The 19719-nt window shown below is 50.6% G+C and overlaps 1 protein-coding gene across 1 annotated transcript in view; it reads left to right on the top strand.

Moving 5' to 3' along the window:
* The window catches only part of LOC137435018 (nebulin), a gene marked incomplete at its 3' end in the record, with an annotated part of 363563 nt that overhangs the window by 62950 nt on the left and 280894 nt on the right, over positions 1 to 19719 (top strand). The window contains 2 exon segments of the mRNA XM_078785019.1: positions 3120 to 3281; positions 3392 to 3499. Of these exon segments, the coding sequence (XP_078641145.1) occupies positions 3120 to 3281; positions 3392 to 3499 (270 nt within the window).

A 19719-nucleotide genomic window follows, 5' to 3' on the forward strand; every position in this document is an offset into this window, starting at 1 on the left:
CGAGTCTGGCATTTCACTCAGGCCAACTGGCACGGTCTTCAAGCAGCCATCAATCATCTGGACTGGTCTCCCATCTCTACCACCTCTGACATCAACTCATCCTGGGAATTCTTCCAAAGTAAATTGCTCTCTCTCATGCACAGATTTATCCCATCTCGTCTTCAGTTGTCATACCCTTCCTCCCGTCCATGGTACACGGAATCTTGTGGTGAGGCTGTTGCCCAGAAACAACTTGCCTTCGTCTCCTGGAAAGCAAATCCAACGGAAGGAAATCTCATTTCCTTTCACAAAGCCCGAAACAAGTGTGTGTCCACCCTCAGGAGAGCCAGGAAACAATATCTCTCCGTTCTCAAGACCGAACTCTCTTATCTGTCTCCCTCTTCCAAATCCTGGTGGCGTCTGGTCAAATCCGTTTCTGGTGTTTGTTCCCCCTCCATCCCCTCCCTTACCTCAAACGGCTACACAGCTGACTCCGCACGTGAAAAAGCTGAATGCCTCAACTCTGTGTTTGCCTCTAAATCTTGTGTCCCAAACCCATCCCTCTCTGTACCCACCATACCCAGTCGTACCCTGCTGCTCCTGGACTCCGTGTCCTTTCCTCCTGACAAGGTGGAAAAGTTTCTGTCAACCCTCGACTCTGATTCTGCAACTGGACCCGACGGCATCAGCCCACGGGTCCTAAAATCCTGCTCTGCTGCTCTGTCTCACCCTCTCTCTGTTCTCTTCACCCTCTCTTTTGCTCAAGGTCAACTGCCATCTGCTTGGAAATCAGCCAACATCACCGCTTTGCACAAAAAAGGTGCAAAAACAGATCCTAGCAACTACAGACCAATCAGCCTTCTCCCAATTATCAGCAAAGTCATGGAATCCATCATTGCTTCTGATATGAAATCTTTCCTCTTCTCCAATGGCTTGATCTCTGATCATCAATTTGGTTTCAGACCAGGTCACTCTACTCTGGACATGCTGCTTCTGCTGTCTCAACAATGGATGGAGGTCCTCAATGCCAAACAGGAAATTAGAGCTGTCTCCCTCGACATATCACGTGCCTTCGACACGGTCTGGCACCCCGCTCTGCTCACCAAACTCTCCTCCTTTGGTATCCATGGAAATCTCCACGCATGGCAGCAAACACTTCCTGGTCACAGTCAGCTGGCGGACTTCCTCTCTAGTCGTCGTCAACGTGTGGCCCTGAATGGGTTTCTCTCATCTCCTCTTCCTGTTCAGGCTGGAGTTCCCCAAGGCAGTGTTCTGGGCCCCGTGCTTTTTCTGGTCTTCATCAATGATCTCTCTGACTCTCTCGAAAATCCTCTCTATCTCTTTGCTGATGACTCCACTCTCTGCCGCTCCATTCCTCTTCCCTCAGATCGGCAGTCTGCTGCCTCCTCACTCTCTGAAGACCTGGACAAAATCACAGACTGGTCAAACAAGTGGAACATGTCTTTCAATCCTGACAAATCTCACACTCTTACTATGTCTCTCCGAAAAGATCGACTGGACAACCCTCCCATCTACTTTCTCAACAATCCTCTCCAAGAAGTTCTGTCGCTCAAGATTTTGGGTCTCACTATCTGCCATGATCTTTCTTGGGAAAACCACATTTCCAAGCTGGCCTCCAAAGCCAGTCGCCGACTGGGCATCCTCCGTCGTGCGAAGTCCTTCCTCGGCACACCTGAGCTCCTCACCACATACAAGGCTTTCATCCGCAGCTCAATGGAATACTGTTCTCCCCTATGGGCCGGTGCTCCTGCCTCACACCTAGCTTGGCTTCACGCTGTTGAAACCAAAGTTTTCAGAATTATTGGAATCTCCCGCGATGAAGCTATCTCTGAGGGCCTTTCACTCACTCACCGCAGGCAGGTAGGTGGTCTTTCTGTCTTCTACCGACTCCTCTCCGGCCTTGCACCCCCAGCTCTCTCTGTGCTCTGTCCCCCAAATATTCCTACAGGTCGCACAAGATCTGCCAGCAACCCTCTGTTGGTTAAACTGCCGAAATCTCGGCTCTCCGCTCACCTTCACTCTTTCATTCCTCTTTTCTCCCGCCTCTGGAACAAACTCCCTCACTCCCTTCAATCCCACTCCTCCCTCCAGGTCTTTAAAACAGCTGTTCACCACCATCTCTTATCTTCCCCCATCCAAAACCTTGATCTTTTCTACCCCCGCTAATTCACCCCAGATCCACCTTGTTTGAAATTCCAACTTCTTTCCTGGAAGTCCTGGCAGTGTCCATATGTTTTATACCTCTCCCACTGCCCCCTTCCCACGCCCCCCCCCCCCCCAAAGCCCTCGCCCTCTCTCAGATCTCTCGATGTCTCCATGTCTCTCGGTCCCTGCTCTCAAATGTTGTGTTTGTGTCCTTCCCCCTCTCTCCCCATCTTGTCTACCGCTCCCTATGTTATATGTTTTGTGTGTCGGTTTGTCTTTCTGTGTGATTAATGTTCGCTCTTTCACGAGCCTCGATCTTGTATACAAAAAAAAAAAAAAAAAAAAAAAAAAAAAAAATATTGTTTAAAGTCTTTTTAGGTTATGTAATCTGTAATTGCACACAATTTAGCCCAACAGCTTCAAATAAACTATTTTTATACATATAATACTATATATATATATATATATATATATATATATATATATATATATATATATATATATATCTATATATATATATATATATATATATACATATACATTATTGTTCATCACTCTAACTAATGCAGAATCCATCATTGTAATGTGATCTACTCACTAGCAATAGATGGCAGCATTGCACAATGTCAATTAAGCTTACACATCATACTTACATTATCTACCCTGCTCATTGTATTCATGAGATTCATCAGATTCACATCTTGAATCTGAGAGCTCATGAGATTCACATTTTGTCATCAGCCAATTTATGTGGGATTATATTACATACCACTGCTTTTTTACCACATTCAAATCAGATTAGCTGAAAAATACAAGATTCCCTCTTGTCATGAACATAAGCCTTGTGTTTATATTATGGGATTACAATACATATGATTAAACATAATATATTGGATTGGTGATTGAGGTTTCATCACAAAATTGATTGCTTTGATTGAATTTCTCGAACCCACCCTATAAACCCTTGTACAAAGGAGGAAATTGATGGGCCGTCCGAACGGTTAGAGGTGGAGCGGGTCGGTGGGAAGAAAGCTGAAATGCCACAGCGGAAAGTGAAGAAGGACAAAACGGACACAAGCACTTTTATGACACCACAGTTGAAACTCACCAAGAAAATGCATGATCAGTTCAGTGATGTGAGTTACACGAGTCTCTAATTAGGAAAATCATTGTGAGCAGATTCATTTTTTTCACGACAGTTGTTGATTATAGGCTTAACAAATTTCCTTCTGCCTTGCATGTAAAGTTGAAATACAAAGAGGACTATGAGAAAAAGAAGCACGAAGGGTACACGACTGTGCCAGACACGCCATTGTTACGGAGGATCAAGAAGGCACAAGACAATATTAGTGAAGTAAGTTGAATGCTTGCAGTAACACATTGGTGTCAGTCATTAAAGTAAATTTGATCTTATCTTTGGGAGGAAAACCTTGTAGTATATATGACACGATGATATATGTTGTTGAATAAATACATAATAGTAGCAAATAAGAGTTCTGGCTCACTTGTCTTTATTGTGTAAAATTTGTGAACTCAACCCCTCTTTCCCAATTTTTAACAAAGTTAAATATTCCCATCCCACATTCAATACACACACACACACACACACACACACACACACACACACACACACACACACACACACACACACACACACACACACACACACACACACACACACACACACACACACATATATATTGGACAAGGAGAGTTAGGTCCTTTATGATGCTTTACGATGCCTCGATGCTTTGGGTTTTGGCGCAAAATACCACGAGGCCGGCCTGAACAAGTCGATCAAGGCCGAAGGAAGGCGGGGCAGGAGGAGTGGGAGTGACCGGTAAGCACGAGCCGCCAATCAGGGCTCGAGGGGAGTGACTTACCACTGCGGCAAAAGGCAGGGTTTGGAACGTTCGAGTCGAGTCGGGCCAGGGCGGGACGATATAACCCTGTGCCCAGAGCCCCCGCCTCAGTTATGAGAGTCGGTTCGGAGCGCTAAGTTATGAGAGGGAAAGCGTTGTGTTGATTTACGAGTTATGAGAAGGGATGCGCGGTGTTGAATTGACTTATGAGATGTGCGCAGGGAAAGCCAGCGAGTTATCAGTTCGGAGCGCTCAGATGTGAGTTGAGCTGGAGGCAGATCCCCACCTGAGTTGAGTTCTCAGTTGAGCAGGAGTCAGATCCCCGAGGAGTGCAGACGAGTTGCGCTGTGTCAGTTACGAGAGTGAAAGCGCGCAGTTGTATTAATCGCGCTGTGAAAGACAGCCGTGCCGGGCTACAGACGTGAATATTTTCCTGCCTGCCTGCTTTTGCTGAGATACGCGCCGCGAGGATTTTCCTGCCTGCCTGCCTTCACCGGGGTACGTGCTGTGACCGCCAGAGGGCCACGCCGAGTGAGCTGTTCCTGGACGACCAAAGCCGGCGCGTTCGGCGCATGGACATTTCTTCCTTCATCTCCCTGAGTGTGTGAGTGGGACCATTGTCTGGGCCATAAGTTAAAGGGCCACAGACACAGAAAATCATGTTTGGTTTAATTAATAGATATTGCTTCACTTAACACTTAATCGTCGGTTTTTTTGAATAAATATCACTCGATTGGCCCCCGCCACCCAAAAAACGGCGATTTGATTGCTCATGTGACTGGCTACGTCATCGAGGGAATCTTTGTTGCTGCTGGTAGTTTTTAGCTGGTAGTGGAGTCCCGCCCATAAAATCGTGATGTTCATTCATGATGTCACCTGTGTGATGTAATCGAGGGAAAGGTTTCTCAGCACGCAATGATAACTGCCTGACCAAGAATCTTCTGATCGTCAAAATCATTATTAAAAACTACCAGCAGCAACAAAAATTCCCTCGATGACGTAGCCAGTCACATGAGCAATCAAATCGCCGTTTTTTTGGGTGGCGGGGGCCAATCAAGTGATATTTATTCCAAAAAAAGGACGATTAAGTGTTAAGTGAAGCAATAACTATTAATTAAACCAAACATGATTTTCTGTGTCTGTGGCCCTTTAAGACTGCCCTGTGTCTCTCTCTTCTTTTACCATTGTACATTGTGAAAATAATAATAAAATCTGTTATTCCTTTGATTCGACCGCTTTTGTCTCTCCATCATTGACTTAGCATGGTACGAATTATATCGCTCTGATCGGGTTCCAATAGCAAGGTAACAGCACGGACCACGTGGTACGCCATCCGCTCGGGTGTACTCAATTTTGCGTGGTTCGTGCGAGCCAACCACACCACGTCGGGCCGGCCAGCACCACACCACGTCGGCCCGGCCAGCACCACACCACATCGGCCCGGCCAGCCCGGAGCCGGGCGCGAAGTCCAAGGACATCAGCACGCCTTCCGAAAACAGCTCCGGTTGGTGCGAACCACCCAGCCAACGGCGCGAACCTAGCCCCGACACGCCCCCGCTCGCTCGGCCCCGATGAAGGCCTCGCTGGGCGCTCTCAAAACAGGGGCAAAATCGCCCAAGCCGCGCTGGACCTCGGCGGCGGAAGCAGCCACGAAGCGACGATACTCGGTCGGGCTGTACGACCCTGCACGATCCACCATATGCTGCACCACCCGGTCGGGCCCCCTCACGTTGTCCGCGCTCTTCAATCTTCGTCTGGATAGGCAAGCCCAGTCAGCACCACACCACGTCGGCCCTTTCAGCACCACACCACGTCGGCCCTTTCAGCACCACACCACGTCGGCCCGGTCCGCACCACACCACGTCGGCCCGGTCCGCACCACACCACGGCAGCCCAGTCAGCACCACACTACGTCGGCCCAGTAAACACCACACCACGTCGGCCCGGTCAGCACCACACCACGTCGGCCCGGTCAGCACCACACCACGTCGGCCCGGTCAGCACCACACCACGTCGGCCCGGTCAGCACCACACCCTTGGAAAGGACTTCGATGGTGTGGAGAGATCGAAGCAAGCCTCCTCGTTCGAGGGACCGGAACCGGAACTGCCAGTTCAGTAAAGTAAAGACGAACTTTGTATATTTATATTTATATATATATATGTATATATTGTTACAGTTTTCCGCCGCCCTTCCCACCCTTACAAAGGGGGGATTAAGCCCCTTGTTCTTTCTGGGCCGGCGTAACCGAGACTTGAAACGCCTCTTCCGGGCAAACACAAGGTAGGGTTTCGGGACCAAGTCTCGCACGTACCTAAATACCTGCGCCACCCCGGAAGCGGGGAACCAAGCCTCGCACGAGCCACGTGTAAATTGAGTACGCCGAGCGGATTGCGTACCACATGGTCCGTGCAGTTTTCTAGTATTGGACCCCGATTCGAGCGGTTCTATTCGTACCATGCTTAGTCAATGATGGAAAACACAAGACGGTCGAATAAAAGGAAGAACACAATTTAATTATTATTTTCACTTATGTACAAGTCGGTAGAAAGCAGACACAGAGCAGAACTTAATCAGTCTTATGCTTAATCCCCAGACACGGGCCCGATCACCCTCACACAGGGGAATTGCAGGTAGAATGGTGTCCACGTGCTGCCTTTGTCGTCCAGGAATGGCGGCCCGGCGTGCTCTCCACGGTTCCAGCACGTCCCGCGAAGATGGCAAGCAGGTGGTGGAAAAGATCCTCGCAGCGCATCTCTCGAACAAAAGGCAGCAGATGAGGCAGGAAGGCGGGAAGGAATGTACGCGTCTCTCTGCGCGGATGGGCGGTTCCACAGCGCGTTTAGTAACCAGCGCGCTATCACTCACGTAACCCAATGCAATAGAGGCTCAGCCTCAAGCGCAACCGAGCGTCCACTTTAATAGGAGCGCTTATCCTTGGTTCATGCGCGTCTTCCTCCGATCTCGTAACTCTCATCAATACTCGAACCTCTCCGCACTCAACTCCTGCTCTGAACTTCACTGGCTCCTCCAACTCAACTGCCCTTGGGGGCTTTGCGCAACGGGTTATATGGACACGCCCTGAGCCTTCTCGAACGTTCCAACCACTCCCTGTGACGCATTGCCGCAGCCACACCCTTTGAGCCCTGATTGGCGGCTTGCGCTTACCGTCGGCTTCTTCGCCATCCTCATTCGGTCTCGACCCGACCTGCTAGGCCTGTCTCGTGTTAATTCGCGCCAAAAAGCCAAAGGCAGCACAAAGAGGCATAAGGCGGCATAAGGCAATGGAAGTATGAAAAGGACCTACTCTCATTATTCTACTCAACGCAAAACTAACACAGGAAAAGGACTATTCTCACACATTCCATGAAATAACTGAACTATCGCGAGGCTACGTGTTGTTTGTGTGACTAAACTTTGAGGGGGAAATTTAACCTTTATTGTACAAAACTCAAAACCGCAACACTACCCCTCTCCCTTGTCAGACTCGTCCCCGAGTCGAACCAAACAAAAATGGAACGACCGGTTTTGAGAATGATCTGGAAAATTAACTTTTACTTTTACATGTGACATATAGATATGGTTCCCTCTAACATTTACTCTAACCCGTGGGTGCGACAGTTTTAAAACACTAAATATGTCCCCCTATTGGGTTGAGTAGCTACTCTAACAGAATCACGCCCACAATTAACCGAATCCGGAATTTGTCAAACTAATCATATAGCCGGTGGGCAGCATTTTTATATACAAGCACAAAAAACTTAACCTTATTTACAGTTCTATGACCCAGGACCTGTCCTTTTTGAAGAGAAGATTGGAGGGGAGAGAAAGCACAGCAAAATACACAAAAACACACTCATAAATTCAGATTTGCTGCTTGCTTCTTTCATCTTGCTTCTTGCATCTTCTATGTGCATATATCAAACCGGCTAGCCCCCGGACCGGCATACAGGCCATTCCTGCTCTTCAGGGCTAAGTAAACTTACAAATCTTCTCATCCCTAGCACACCATCATAAAAATGCACAACGAATGTGTTTATTTTATTTCATTGCCAAGCAGGGCCAATCTTATGTGGTCCGACTGCTTGACATTAATGCCACTCAAAACAAGTGGTCCGAAGATGCAAGGTGAATTTGCAGCAAGGTGCTGCACAGCAGAGGTGCAAGGCCACAAGACTTGTGGTCCATAATGTGTGAGGTGCAGCAGAGTGTTTGTGGTAGCAAGGTGCTGCACAGGTGCAGCAAAGTTATAACAAAAGGATACGGCAGCAAAGTGCTGCGCCGTTCGGCTGCACGGATGTAACAAAGTGCAGCAAGGATGCTGCACAGGTCGATGGTGCTGCGCAGTTCCACCTCCAAAATGGTCCTGGGGTTGGGGGAGCACGACCCCCAACAAAGCACGACCAGCAAAGCGGAAAGGGCACAAAGGTACACAGCAAAACAAGGTAATGCAGCATGAGGGGCGCGGAAGAGCGAGCAGAGCAGGCTCGTCCCTATCCGTTCGTACCCCCCAACGTCGGCTTACACTACTCTAGCCCTTCCTTGTATTTACAAATTCGTCTCTACGTCTTGTCTCCCATATCCCCCTCTAATATAAATTCGTCTCCCAATCCCTCCCAGGAAGGAAGGAATGGAACAACCACAATGTCCCATTACGTCATGATGCGTCTTACACTCAAACAGTTCACTTGGTCCTGGTGTGGAGCTTCGTCCTCCTCGGTGCATGGCTGTGGATGGCGCGAAGGGAATTTCTCAATTTCTAACTACACTAACTGACATTAACTCTTAAACTACCCGGGGTCGTACCCTGCCAATCGGCCATCTTTAAACTATGTGGTTCTAAAAACCGAATTCACATTGCCCACTCTGCGGTGCCCATGAAATTTGGGTCTCACTCCCTCAAATTTTCATACTGTGCCCTTGCACAATTTCGGGGCTGGGTCATGTGGCTCCACTAGCAGGTCCAACTACCTGCGCACCCTCCGCCACTGAAGTCGCCACCCGAGCTTACCTGCTCCTGCGACTACCTAAACTGGGGAAGGCCCCTCCTGGCACTTTACCCCCTGATGCCCACCTTGGCATTGGGCTACCCGGGTCCTTCCTTTGGATCCTCGGGCCCCACTCAACAACTCACAACTACTCTAACCGGCTCCCAGAGCCTACCTCCGGCCTCACCTGGCCGACAAACTACCAGTGGCGGAGTGCCCCAATAACCATACGCACCAATTAAACCACACGCCCAGCCATTCCATATACTCATGCACCCTTCAAAGCACTACTTTGCCACTACCTGCACCACAGGTGTCAATATCCATACAAATTTTGCCTAGGCCCTCTACCTGGCCTTACACTCCCCCCCCCCCCCCCTCCCCAGGCTTCCGCGAATGGGTTCCACTCTTCCCCCATTCAATCCTTCGCACCATGCACTCCACACCACTCATTCCACACCAAGCATTCCACACTTTTACTTTCACACACCATTTATGTCGCACACCTCTTTTCTCGCACACCTTTTGTGCTCACTCACTATTTGTGTTCACACACCAAATTCGCACCTTTTATCTCGCACACCTTTTGTCTCGCACACCTTTTGTTCTCACACACCTTTTTTTCCCCATACACCTCAAACACAACTCCATTTATTTTCAATACACAATTCCTCACACACACAGCATCATCTATCTAACTGCTTTTCCCCTAAAACTCGTGCTTCCCCGTCATCCCTTTACACTATGTACTTCCCTGTCATCCCTTTACACTATGCACTTCCCTTCGTCATTATCATCCTTCTAATCCACCTACGTCCCCACTATAGGTACAATGTCACGACTTAAATCTCATGTCTCTAAAGTCCTCTAGTTCCCTATCATTATCCTAGCCCTCCCTCGGCTAGCTTCGGTGCCCCATGGAGGTAACCATTGTTGGCCCCCCATGTGCCTGTCACTGCCATCCCCCTAATCTAATGCTCATGGGCCCTGGTGAGGAATGGTAAAACTACCATTCCTCCACGCAGGGTACCATTCCCCAACACTACTTCCCCCAGTCCTCTAAACTATGAGCCCCCGTCATTGGAGGTACTGGGTCCTGCCTCGGCCTCTAAGGCCAAGGCGATCCATGAGGGCGCCTGTTCGCCTGTGTAGGGTCTTACTCGGTCGGCATGGACGATCCGAGGGAGGGCTCGTGGTCCTATCTTGATCTTAATGACCACGTCACAAATTTGCACCAGGACGACCCCCGGCCCTTGCCAGGGCGAGGTGAGTTTGGGGCACCTGCCCTTCTGCCTCCGGGGATTTAAGAACCAAATATTCATCCCCGGAGAATACTGACTCCCCTGGCTCCGGTGGTCATACCTGCGCTTCATCTTGGCACCCGCCAGCTGAAGCTGGCGGCGTGCGAAGGCATGGACTCTCTCCATACCTTCCTCCAGGTGACGTCCAAAGCCCTCCCCCGGCGGTCTATCAGGGGTTTCTGGCACGGGACCGCATAGCAAGTCGGCGGGAGCCCGCAACTCCCACCCGAACATAAGCAACGCTGGACTACATGCGGTGGCCCCGTGCTGGCTGGTTCGGTAGGCCATTAACAAATACGGGAGATGTTCGTCCCAGTCGTCCTGACAGGTGGTGGTAAATAGTGCCAATTGTTTGACTAGGGTTCGATTGAACCTTTCCACCATCCCGTCAGATTGAGGTCTTAAGGGCGTTGTCCTTGTCTTTCTAATTGACAGGAGCTTGCACACATCTTTTAGGAATTGGCTTTCAAAATTTCGACCCTGGTCGGTGTGCAGCTCCTCTGGAATCCCATGCCGACATACAAATCCTTCCACGAAGGCCTGTGCGACCACCCCGGCTTCTTGGTTGGGGAGGGCATAGGCCTCGGGCCACTTTGTGAAATAGTCCATAACTACGAGGATGTATTTATTACCTTGGCGGGTGCGGGGTAGTGGTCCTAGAATATCCATAGCCACCCGCTCAAGGGGGGCCCCCACCTGGTGTAATTGAAGGGGGGCCCTCATCCTCCGTGCTGGTCCCTTTTTAGCAGTACAGGCGTCGCATCTCCGACACCAGTCCTGTATATCGCGCCCCATATTTACCCAATAGAACCTCCGGCGGACCCGAGATGTAGTCTGTTCTGCCCAAATGGCCGCCGGAGCGGGTACTATGAACCTGCTGCAAAATGGTGTTCTTGAATTGCTCTGGGACTATCACCAGCCAGGAAGTTTTCTCAGAGGGAATCTCTACCCATTTGCGGTACAAGATGTTATTTTTCAATTCCAGGGTTTGCCACTGAGCCCAATATGCCTCTGTCGGCGCCCCGAGGGGGGTGACCTCTTCCCCACTAGGTATTCTTCCCAATCGAACCCATCCGTACACCGGTCCCAGTACGGGATCCTCCCGCTGGGCCGTGCTCCAAGCCAAAGTTCCAAATTCCTCATCGGCGGTTAGTGGCAAGATTGGCCCTCTCGCCCGGGTGGCACGGACTACGAGGGTAGGGGTGGAGTCTGCCAATTGTTCCCTGTCCTCGTGTCTCGCACAAAATTTACAATTTTCCCCCAAACAAGGACATCGAGAGAGTGCGTCGGCATTCCCATGGGCCCTTCCGGCCCTATGGGTCACACTGAAATCGTACTGCTGCAACTTTTCCAACCACCTTGCAATTTGGCCCTCCGGATCCTTGAACCGGAGGAGCCATTGCAGGGAGGAATGGTCAGTTCGAACCAGAAATTTCCGCCAGTACAAGTACGAATGGAAATGGCTCATGGCAGCCAGCAGAGCCAATAACTCTTTACGAGTAACGCAATAATTTCGCTCGGGCCTACTCATGGCCCGACTATAATACGCGATCACTCTCTCCACGCCCCCCTGTGTCTGGAACAACACCGCGCCCAATCCCTCCTGGCTTGCATCCGTGTCCAGGGTAAATGTCCCGTCACTAGTGGGGTAAGCTAGAATGGGTGCAGATGTCAAACACCCCTTCAATGCAAGGAAGGTCTCCTGGCACTCCCATGTCCAATTATACCTCGTCCCCTTCTCCGTAAGCCGGTGAAGGGGCCAGGCCATCTCTGCAAACTTTGCCACAAAACGCCGGTAGTAGGAGCAGAGTCCCAAAAATCCCCGCACCTCTTTGATGTTACGTGGTGCGGGCCACTCCTCGACTGCTGTAATTTTGCCTGGGTCTGTTTTTACCCCCTCGCGACCAATGACGTGACCTAGATAGGCCACCTCTTTAGCAAACAAAGTGCACTTACTCGGGCTCAACTTTAACCCTGCCTGTCTGAGGCACCCAAACACCTGGTCCAAATTAGCTATGGCCTGGGGAAATGTTTTAGCATGCACCATGACGTCACCCAGGTACACCAGGCATGACTGCCATGGCATGCCGCCCAACACATGCTCCATCAATCGTTCAAAGGTGGCGGGGGCGTTACACAAACCAAACGGCATCACAGTGAACTGATACAGCCCCTTACCTGTGGAAAATGCCGTTTTCTCCTTCCCTGCCCTATCCATCTCCACCTGCCAATACCCACTCTTGAGGTCCAAGGTTGAGAACCAATTTGAGCCTGCAACGGCATCGAGGGTATCGTCAATTCTTGGCAGGCGATATGAGTCTTTGAGTGTCACGTTGTTTAGTTGGCGATAGTCTATGCAGAACCGCGTGGTCCCATCTCTCATTTTAACCAACACAACTGGTGACATCCAAGGACTTCCCGAGGACTCAATGATACCTGCATTGAGCATTTTTTCTACCTGCTCATCAGCTTCCTCCCTCTTGCTCCAACGGAGCCGTCGGGCGGGCTGACGAATAGGCCGGGCCTCACCGGTGTGGATCTGATGTTTCACCAGGCCCGTACGTCCAATATCCTCGGAGGACAAGGAGAAGATGTCCAAATGGGTTTCAATTAATTTGTGTAAGGCCTCCCGCTGGGTCTCCTCCAACTCTACACTACTCCGGTTTACCATTTCACAAATGGGATCGGGCCAATTCCTACTATTTCCTAGAGACTCCCTCCGGGACCGGCTCGGCTGGATGTTCTTGTCCCTCACTGCCGTGACTTCATTAACTGGGGTGCAGCCGGCTATCTTCGTGACCCGTCCTATAGTGCGTGGTTCTGTACTGACATTAATTACCCGGACGGCCACCACCGGCCCGTCTGTTTTTATGAGGGTGCGGCCCACGGCTAAACCCGGGACGGACTGCGCTGCCACCGGTTCGACTAAGCCGCAGGACTCCTGCCAGGTTGGGCGAGCTAGCCATTGGGCCGGCACTATGGCCTCGGGCCTTTGGGGAATGGTCACGGCCTCAGAAGCCTCCAGCTCCGTCCTTTCGGCCGTGCTCACCCCGTCCAATGGCAGCTCATCTATTCCCACTTGCAGGGTCCCCCGGCACAAATCGATTTTACAACCGCTGGCAGTCAACAGATCCAGCCCGATTAGGCATGGGTCGCACTCTTCCGCCACCCAAACTTCCATCTCCCTCTTTACCTATCCCAAATTGAGGGTTACAAAATCATGCCCTATGATGGGGGCCGTTACCCCGGTAGCCAGCTGCAAACTATGATTTTCCAGACGCTGGATTTTATCCCAGCCGTCTGCACTCGAATCAAGGACCACAGGGCTGATGATCGTGGCGCTAGTTCCTGTGTCCACTACGGCATCTACCCCCACGCCGGCAATTTTGCACCGAATTGTCAAGCTACCTGTACCAATTTGGCCACAATAGATGACTTGTCGCGTCAATGAGGGCTCTTCTCCATCCCCTACTGCCGAACACGGCCCTGCATGCTCGGCACCTATTAGTTTCCCGGGCCCTGGCGGGGGGGGGTGTCTGGGGTCGGCTAGTCCGACCCGTTCGAGGCGGAGTTGATGGTCCCGGCTGCCGGGGTCCGTCCCGGCGCGGGGCTCAGCACTCCCACGCACGGTGACCCACCCGGCTACAATTATACCACCGCACCTGGTAAGGTGCTTGCCTCCGGAATTCCAAATTGCCCCCCCCTGTAATTCCTAATTGGGGCATTTGTCCGTGGCCGACTGTGTGCCACCGCTGGAGCCGCCTGCCATGGTCCAGATCCCACTAGGCGCTGGTCCACAAGCCTCCGGACCATGTCCTCCAGGTCCGGGCCCCTTTCGGGGGCGGACCCTCTCAGGGGCCCGCCACCAGCCACGGGCCCTACCTGTCTCACCGCCATTGCGTGGCGCTCGCTCCCCCGGGCCAGGGGCCTCGCTGCCTCCCAACGGGCCGCAGCGTCGGCCGCCTCGCTCAGGGTCTGCGGGCGCCACATGGCGAGCTGTTGCCGAAGCTCGGGGTCCGGGAAGGCCTGGATGAAATGGTCCAGCGCCAAGCTCTCTTGGTAGGTCGCGGCCATGTCCGCGTGTGCTATCCCTACTGTGCGGCGAATGTCGTTGACTAACTCCCCGATGGTCTCCTGGGGCTTCCTTTTTCGCACTGCGAGCTGAGCTTTAACAAGCTCGCTCTGCTGTTCCACGCCGAAATGATTAATTCGGGCTGCACGGAGGTCCGGCAAGGTGATAGCACCCGGTGGTAAAGCCGTCAGGACCTCCGCCGCCGCGCCATGGAGGGCTGCCACGAGGTGTACCCCACCTTCGTCCGGGTTCCAACCGTTACCCCTACACACGTGGTCGAATTGCGCCAGATACGCCCTCAAATCGCTCTTTCCGTCATACGGCACGAGCGGAACCTTATGGCCGCCCGATGGTCGGACCCCGTGCGCCGCTCCCTGCGGGGTTAACGCGGGGCCGAACCGTTCGGGCCCCCCATTGTACACTACCTCCTGGGGGCTCGCGTGCGTCCCCCGTCCCTCTAAAGACTACCCCGGTTGGTGTCGATGTCTGGGCCGCCTCTTCGCAACCCGCTACCCATTCCATACTCGCACACCATGGTGCCCAAACACCTTTCGCACACCCCATCATCGGACACCCATGCGCACACTCTTTCTCCACGCACTCTGGAACGGTCGCACACCTTACCATCGGCCTTTCACGAACGCCTGTGTCTATTCCAACCCCCAAGCTCGTCGAACCTCCCCTCACACCAAACACATTTCCGCCATTGTCGCCACTCACCTCTGAGTTTCTTCCTCCTCGCTTCTCCTCCGCCACCTGCAAACTTTTTATTTGGTCAGCAAGCACGTCATCACGATGTGAACACAGACCTTGCACATATTCCATCACCTCCTCCTTTATTTCTTTTTTAGTCTCCCTCCGTCTCTTCTTAATTTCACTCATCCCTTCTTCTACTTCCTCTAACTTTTGTTTCACCCCTTCTATCTCCCGGTGCACCCCCGCAATTTCTCCTTCTAAGACCACCCTGGTCATCTCTATATGTGTCCTAACCTCTCGTTCCCTCGTCCCCAACGTTTCTACCACGTCATCTATCCTTTTTGTCAGCCCCTCGTGCACCATCTGACATTCCTTCTTTGTCGCTATTAATTCCCTCTTCATTTCTTTTTGTGCTGCTTTCAGCCCCCCTATCACGTCAGTATTCTTTCCCACTTGCTCCCTTAATTCCTGCTGTCCCACCGTCAGCTTTTCTACCCCCCGAGTCAATTCCTCTATACCCCCATGTAATCTGGTCGTACTCTTCCTCAACTCCCTCTCCACTCGCTCCTCGCACTGCTTCACCTCGTCGCGTACCAATGCGACCTCCCCGCTCAGCCCGCGCCTTATGTCCTCCCCCATTTCTTTTATTTCTTTCTTCGACGCCACCCTCATTTCCTCTATTTGATTAGTCATTTGAACACCCACTTTGTTAATTTCCTTGGTGAATTTGTTCCCCTGGGTATCCATCTTGCTCCCCATTTCTTTTATGTCCCTGGTGGATTTATCACCCATTTCCTTCAATTTATTCTCTTGGACGTCCATTTTTGCCATTAGTTGAATTAGGTATAATTCAATGTTGCACCCGGGTCGCACAGCGGGCTCGGCTGCCGCGGCCACGTGCGAGGCGCCGCCATTTTCTTCGCCAGCTACCGCCCCCTCATCAATTTCCTCCTCTTCTACCAACCCTTCCTGTGGGTCCTGGGTCATCAATTCTACCTCTACCTCGTCTTCTACCCCCACCGGCATTCGACCGTCTTGGCTAGCCATGGTACGAATACAAAATTTGGATCTTAAATTAAATTTCGTCCGCTCGCAATTTGGAGAATTTTGGTGTCAAAAAATTTTGTCCGGGGTTCCAAATCCCCACTCCTGACTACCAATTATTACAGTTTTCCGCCGCCCTTCCTACCCTTACCAAAGGGGGATTAAGCCCCTTGTTCTTTCTGGGCCGGCGTAACCGAGACCTGAAACGCCTCTTCCGGGCAAACGCAAGGTAGGGTTTCGGGACCAAGTCTCGCACGTACCTAAATACCTGTGCCACCACGGAAGTTGGGAACCAAGCCTCGCACGAGCCACGTGTAAATTGAGTACACCGAGCGGATTGCGTACCACGTGGTCCGTGCAGTTTTCTAGTATTGGACCCCGATTCGAGCGGTTCTATTCGTACCACGCTTAGTCAATGATGGAAAACACAAGACGGTCGAATAAAAGGAATAACACAATTTAATTATTATTTGCACTTATGTACAAGTCGGTAGAAAGCAGACACAGTGCAGAACTTAATCAGTCTTATGCTTAATCCCCAGACACGGGCCCGATCACACTCACACAGGGGAATTGCAGGTAGAATGGTGTCCACGCGTTGCCTTTGTCATCCAGGAACAGCGGCCCGACATGCTCTCCACGGTCCCAGCACGTCCCGCGAAGATGGGAAGCAGGTGGTGGAAAAGATCCTCGCAGCGCTTCTCTCGAACAAAAGGCAGCAGATGAGGCAGGAAGGCGGGAAGGAATGTACGCGTCTCTCAGTGCGGCTGGGCGGTTCCACAGCGCGTTTAGTAACCAGCGCGCTATCACTCGCGTAACCCAATGCAATAGAGGCTCAGCCTCAAGCTCAATCGAGCGTCCACTTTAATAGGAGCGCTTATCCTTGGTTCATGCGCGTCTTTCTCCGATCTCGTAACTCTCATCAATACTCAAACCTCTCCGCACTCAACTCCTGCTCCGAACTTCACTGGCTCCTCCAACTCAACTGCCCTTGGGGGCTTTGCGCAACGGGTTATATGGACACGCCCTGAGCCTTCTCGAACGTTCCAACCACGCCCTGTGACGCATTGCCGCAGCCACACCCTTTGAGCCCTGATTGGCAGCTTGCGCTTACCGTCGGCTTCTTCGCCGTCCTCATTCGGTCCCGACCCGACCTGATAGGACTGCCTCATGTTAATTCGCGCCAAAAAGCCAAAGGCAGCACAAAGAGGCGTAAGTCGGCATAAGGCAATGGAAGTATGAAAAGGACCTACTCTCATTATTCTACTCAACGCAAAACTAACACAGGAAAAGGACTATTCTCACACATACTATGAAATAACTGAACTATCGCGAGGCTACGTGTTGTTTGTGTGACTAAACTGAATGAAATGAATGAATGATCGTTTTAAGGCCATTTTCCCCGCCAGAGCAGGGGTTAGCCTTGCGGGCCCCATGACAATCATGGTTCCCTGTTTGAGGCAGTGTTTTTATGGCCGGATGCCCTTCCTGACGCCAACCCTTCGTCGCCTCTTACGATGCGCAGGGATACGGTGTACCTATTCAAAACCGGGGTACACACCGGGATCATCTATCCCAGCAAGCTGGTACTCAATTTGCCGACCTCGGAAGGATGACAGGCTGAGTAAACCCCCCTGGTGTTCATTTAGCGATCGACCGGGATTCGAACCCAGGATCCTAGAATCCCAAGCCGGCACCCTAACCGCTAAGACAACACCAGGCTTTGTGTGACTAAACTATGAGAGGGAAATTTAACCTTTATTGTACAAAACTCAAAACCGCAACTATATATATATATATATATATATATATATATATATATATATATATATATATATATATATATATATATATACATATATATATATATATGTACATATATGTACATATATGTATGTATTTAGGCCGAACATATCGTCAAACCTGTCATATGTCATAATCTGCATTCTCTACCTTAACGTTTTTCATTCAGTATGAAACGCAAACAAACCGATTATTGAAATGACCATCAAATATCGAAAGCATCGGCGTTACGGGTCTTCCAATGACACTACGTATAGGCCTTAGGCTTCATGCCTTCATGCCTCACTTTCAGGCTGCTTCCAACAAATTAGTCCAGGTTTCTTAATACAGTAGTATCATTTTCATAATAATAATAATAATAACGTTAATAATAATATAGTAAATATAATCCTAACACTGCAATCCCTTTGTCGTAACTGCAAAGTTACTGGATTGAAGCAGTGTATGGTTGGTTCATTGTTAACTCAAAACATATAGAATAAACCAGTCTCTCAATGCAATCTCTTCACTTGCATGGTGACAGACAGCTTAGTGACTTACAGTGCTTCAAAATAATATAATACTTATATTATTTGCTAACTGGTATCTCCACCCAGGTCATACTATCGTCTTCAACTAAAGTATCAAACAAGGTCCGCTACGCCTCTCTTAGACTTTTGGTCTTGTGTTTTTTTTTTTAATCGCTCTATCGTGCCAAACTCTTTGTCGCTTTGTGAAATGTAAGATTAAATGATACCCGACTCGATTCCTTTGTGGGTGTTGGGAAGTGTTTTAGGCCCTCACAAAAAAAATAGTCAAGGTACCCTTTCTTTCTTTCTTTCTTTTCTTTCAAAGTCAAACTTTCTGACCCAGCTATGTTCCCTCTCCCCCTCAATCCTCCTCCTTGGTGATTTCAATATCCACATGGACTCCACTGACTCCACGCTAACCACTGACTTCACTGATTTACTCACCTGCTTTAACCTCACTCAACATGTCAACTTTCCTACCCATAACCGTGGTCACATTTTGGACCTTGTCTGCTCTACTGGACTAATTTTGCACCATCTCTCTGGCTCCGACCTCACTCTCTCTGACCACCTAGCCATCACTCTGACCATCAACATCCCCACCCCAGCACCAAGGCATTATCGCACTATCAACTTCCGTAAGCTAAACGCTCTTTCACCTACCTCATTCTCATCGACCCTCTGAAAAAATGTCCACTTCTCCCTTCGTTGACCTCCACACCCCTTCTGACCTCACTGACTACTACAACCACACTCTCTCCTCCTGCCTTGACCAACTTGTGCCTATAAAAACCAAAACAGTTTCTTTCACCCATTCTGCTCCCTGGTTTACCCCTGAACTCCGCCTGATGAAAACTCGTGCTCGCCAACTTGAAAGACTCCGCAATAAAACAGGTCTCACAGTTCACTCCCAGGCCTACAAGGACCACATACAACACTATAAAGATACCCTCTCCCGCGCCCGCTCCGCCTACTACTCTCAAATTATCCACTCTGGCTCCGGAAACCCAAAAGCACTCTTCTCTACAATAAACAAACTCCTCAGCCCCCTGAACACCACCACCCAGTCATTCACAATAGACAACTGCATCTCCTTCCTTTCATTCTTCCAACGCAAAATTGAAAACATCTACAACAGCTTGACCACCGCCGCACCCGCTCCCCCTCAAACCACCTGCCCCCCCTTATCCTGCCATCCCCTGTCTCAATTCTCCCCAGTCTCCCCTACTGACCTCTCTGAACTCCTCATCGGAATGAAAACTGCCACCTGCACTCTTGACCCCATCCCCTCCAGCTTTGTC

This window comes from Myxine glutinosa, chromosome 1 (genome assembly GCF_964187855.1).
Source record: "Myxine glutinosa chromosome 1, kmMyxGlut1.1, whole genome shotgun sequence".
In the NCBI taxonomy this organism is placed as follows: domain Eukaryota; kingdom Metazoa; phylum Chordata; class Myxini; order Myxiniformes; family Myxinidae; genus Myxine; species Myxine glutinosa.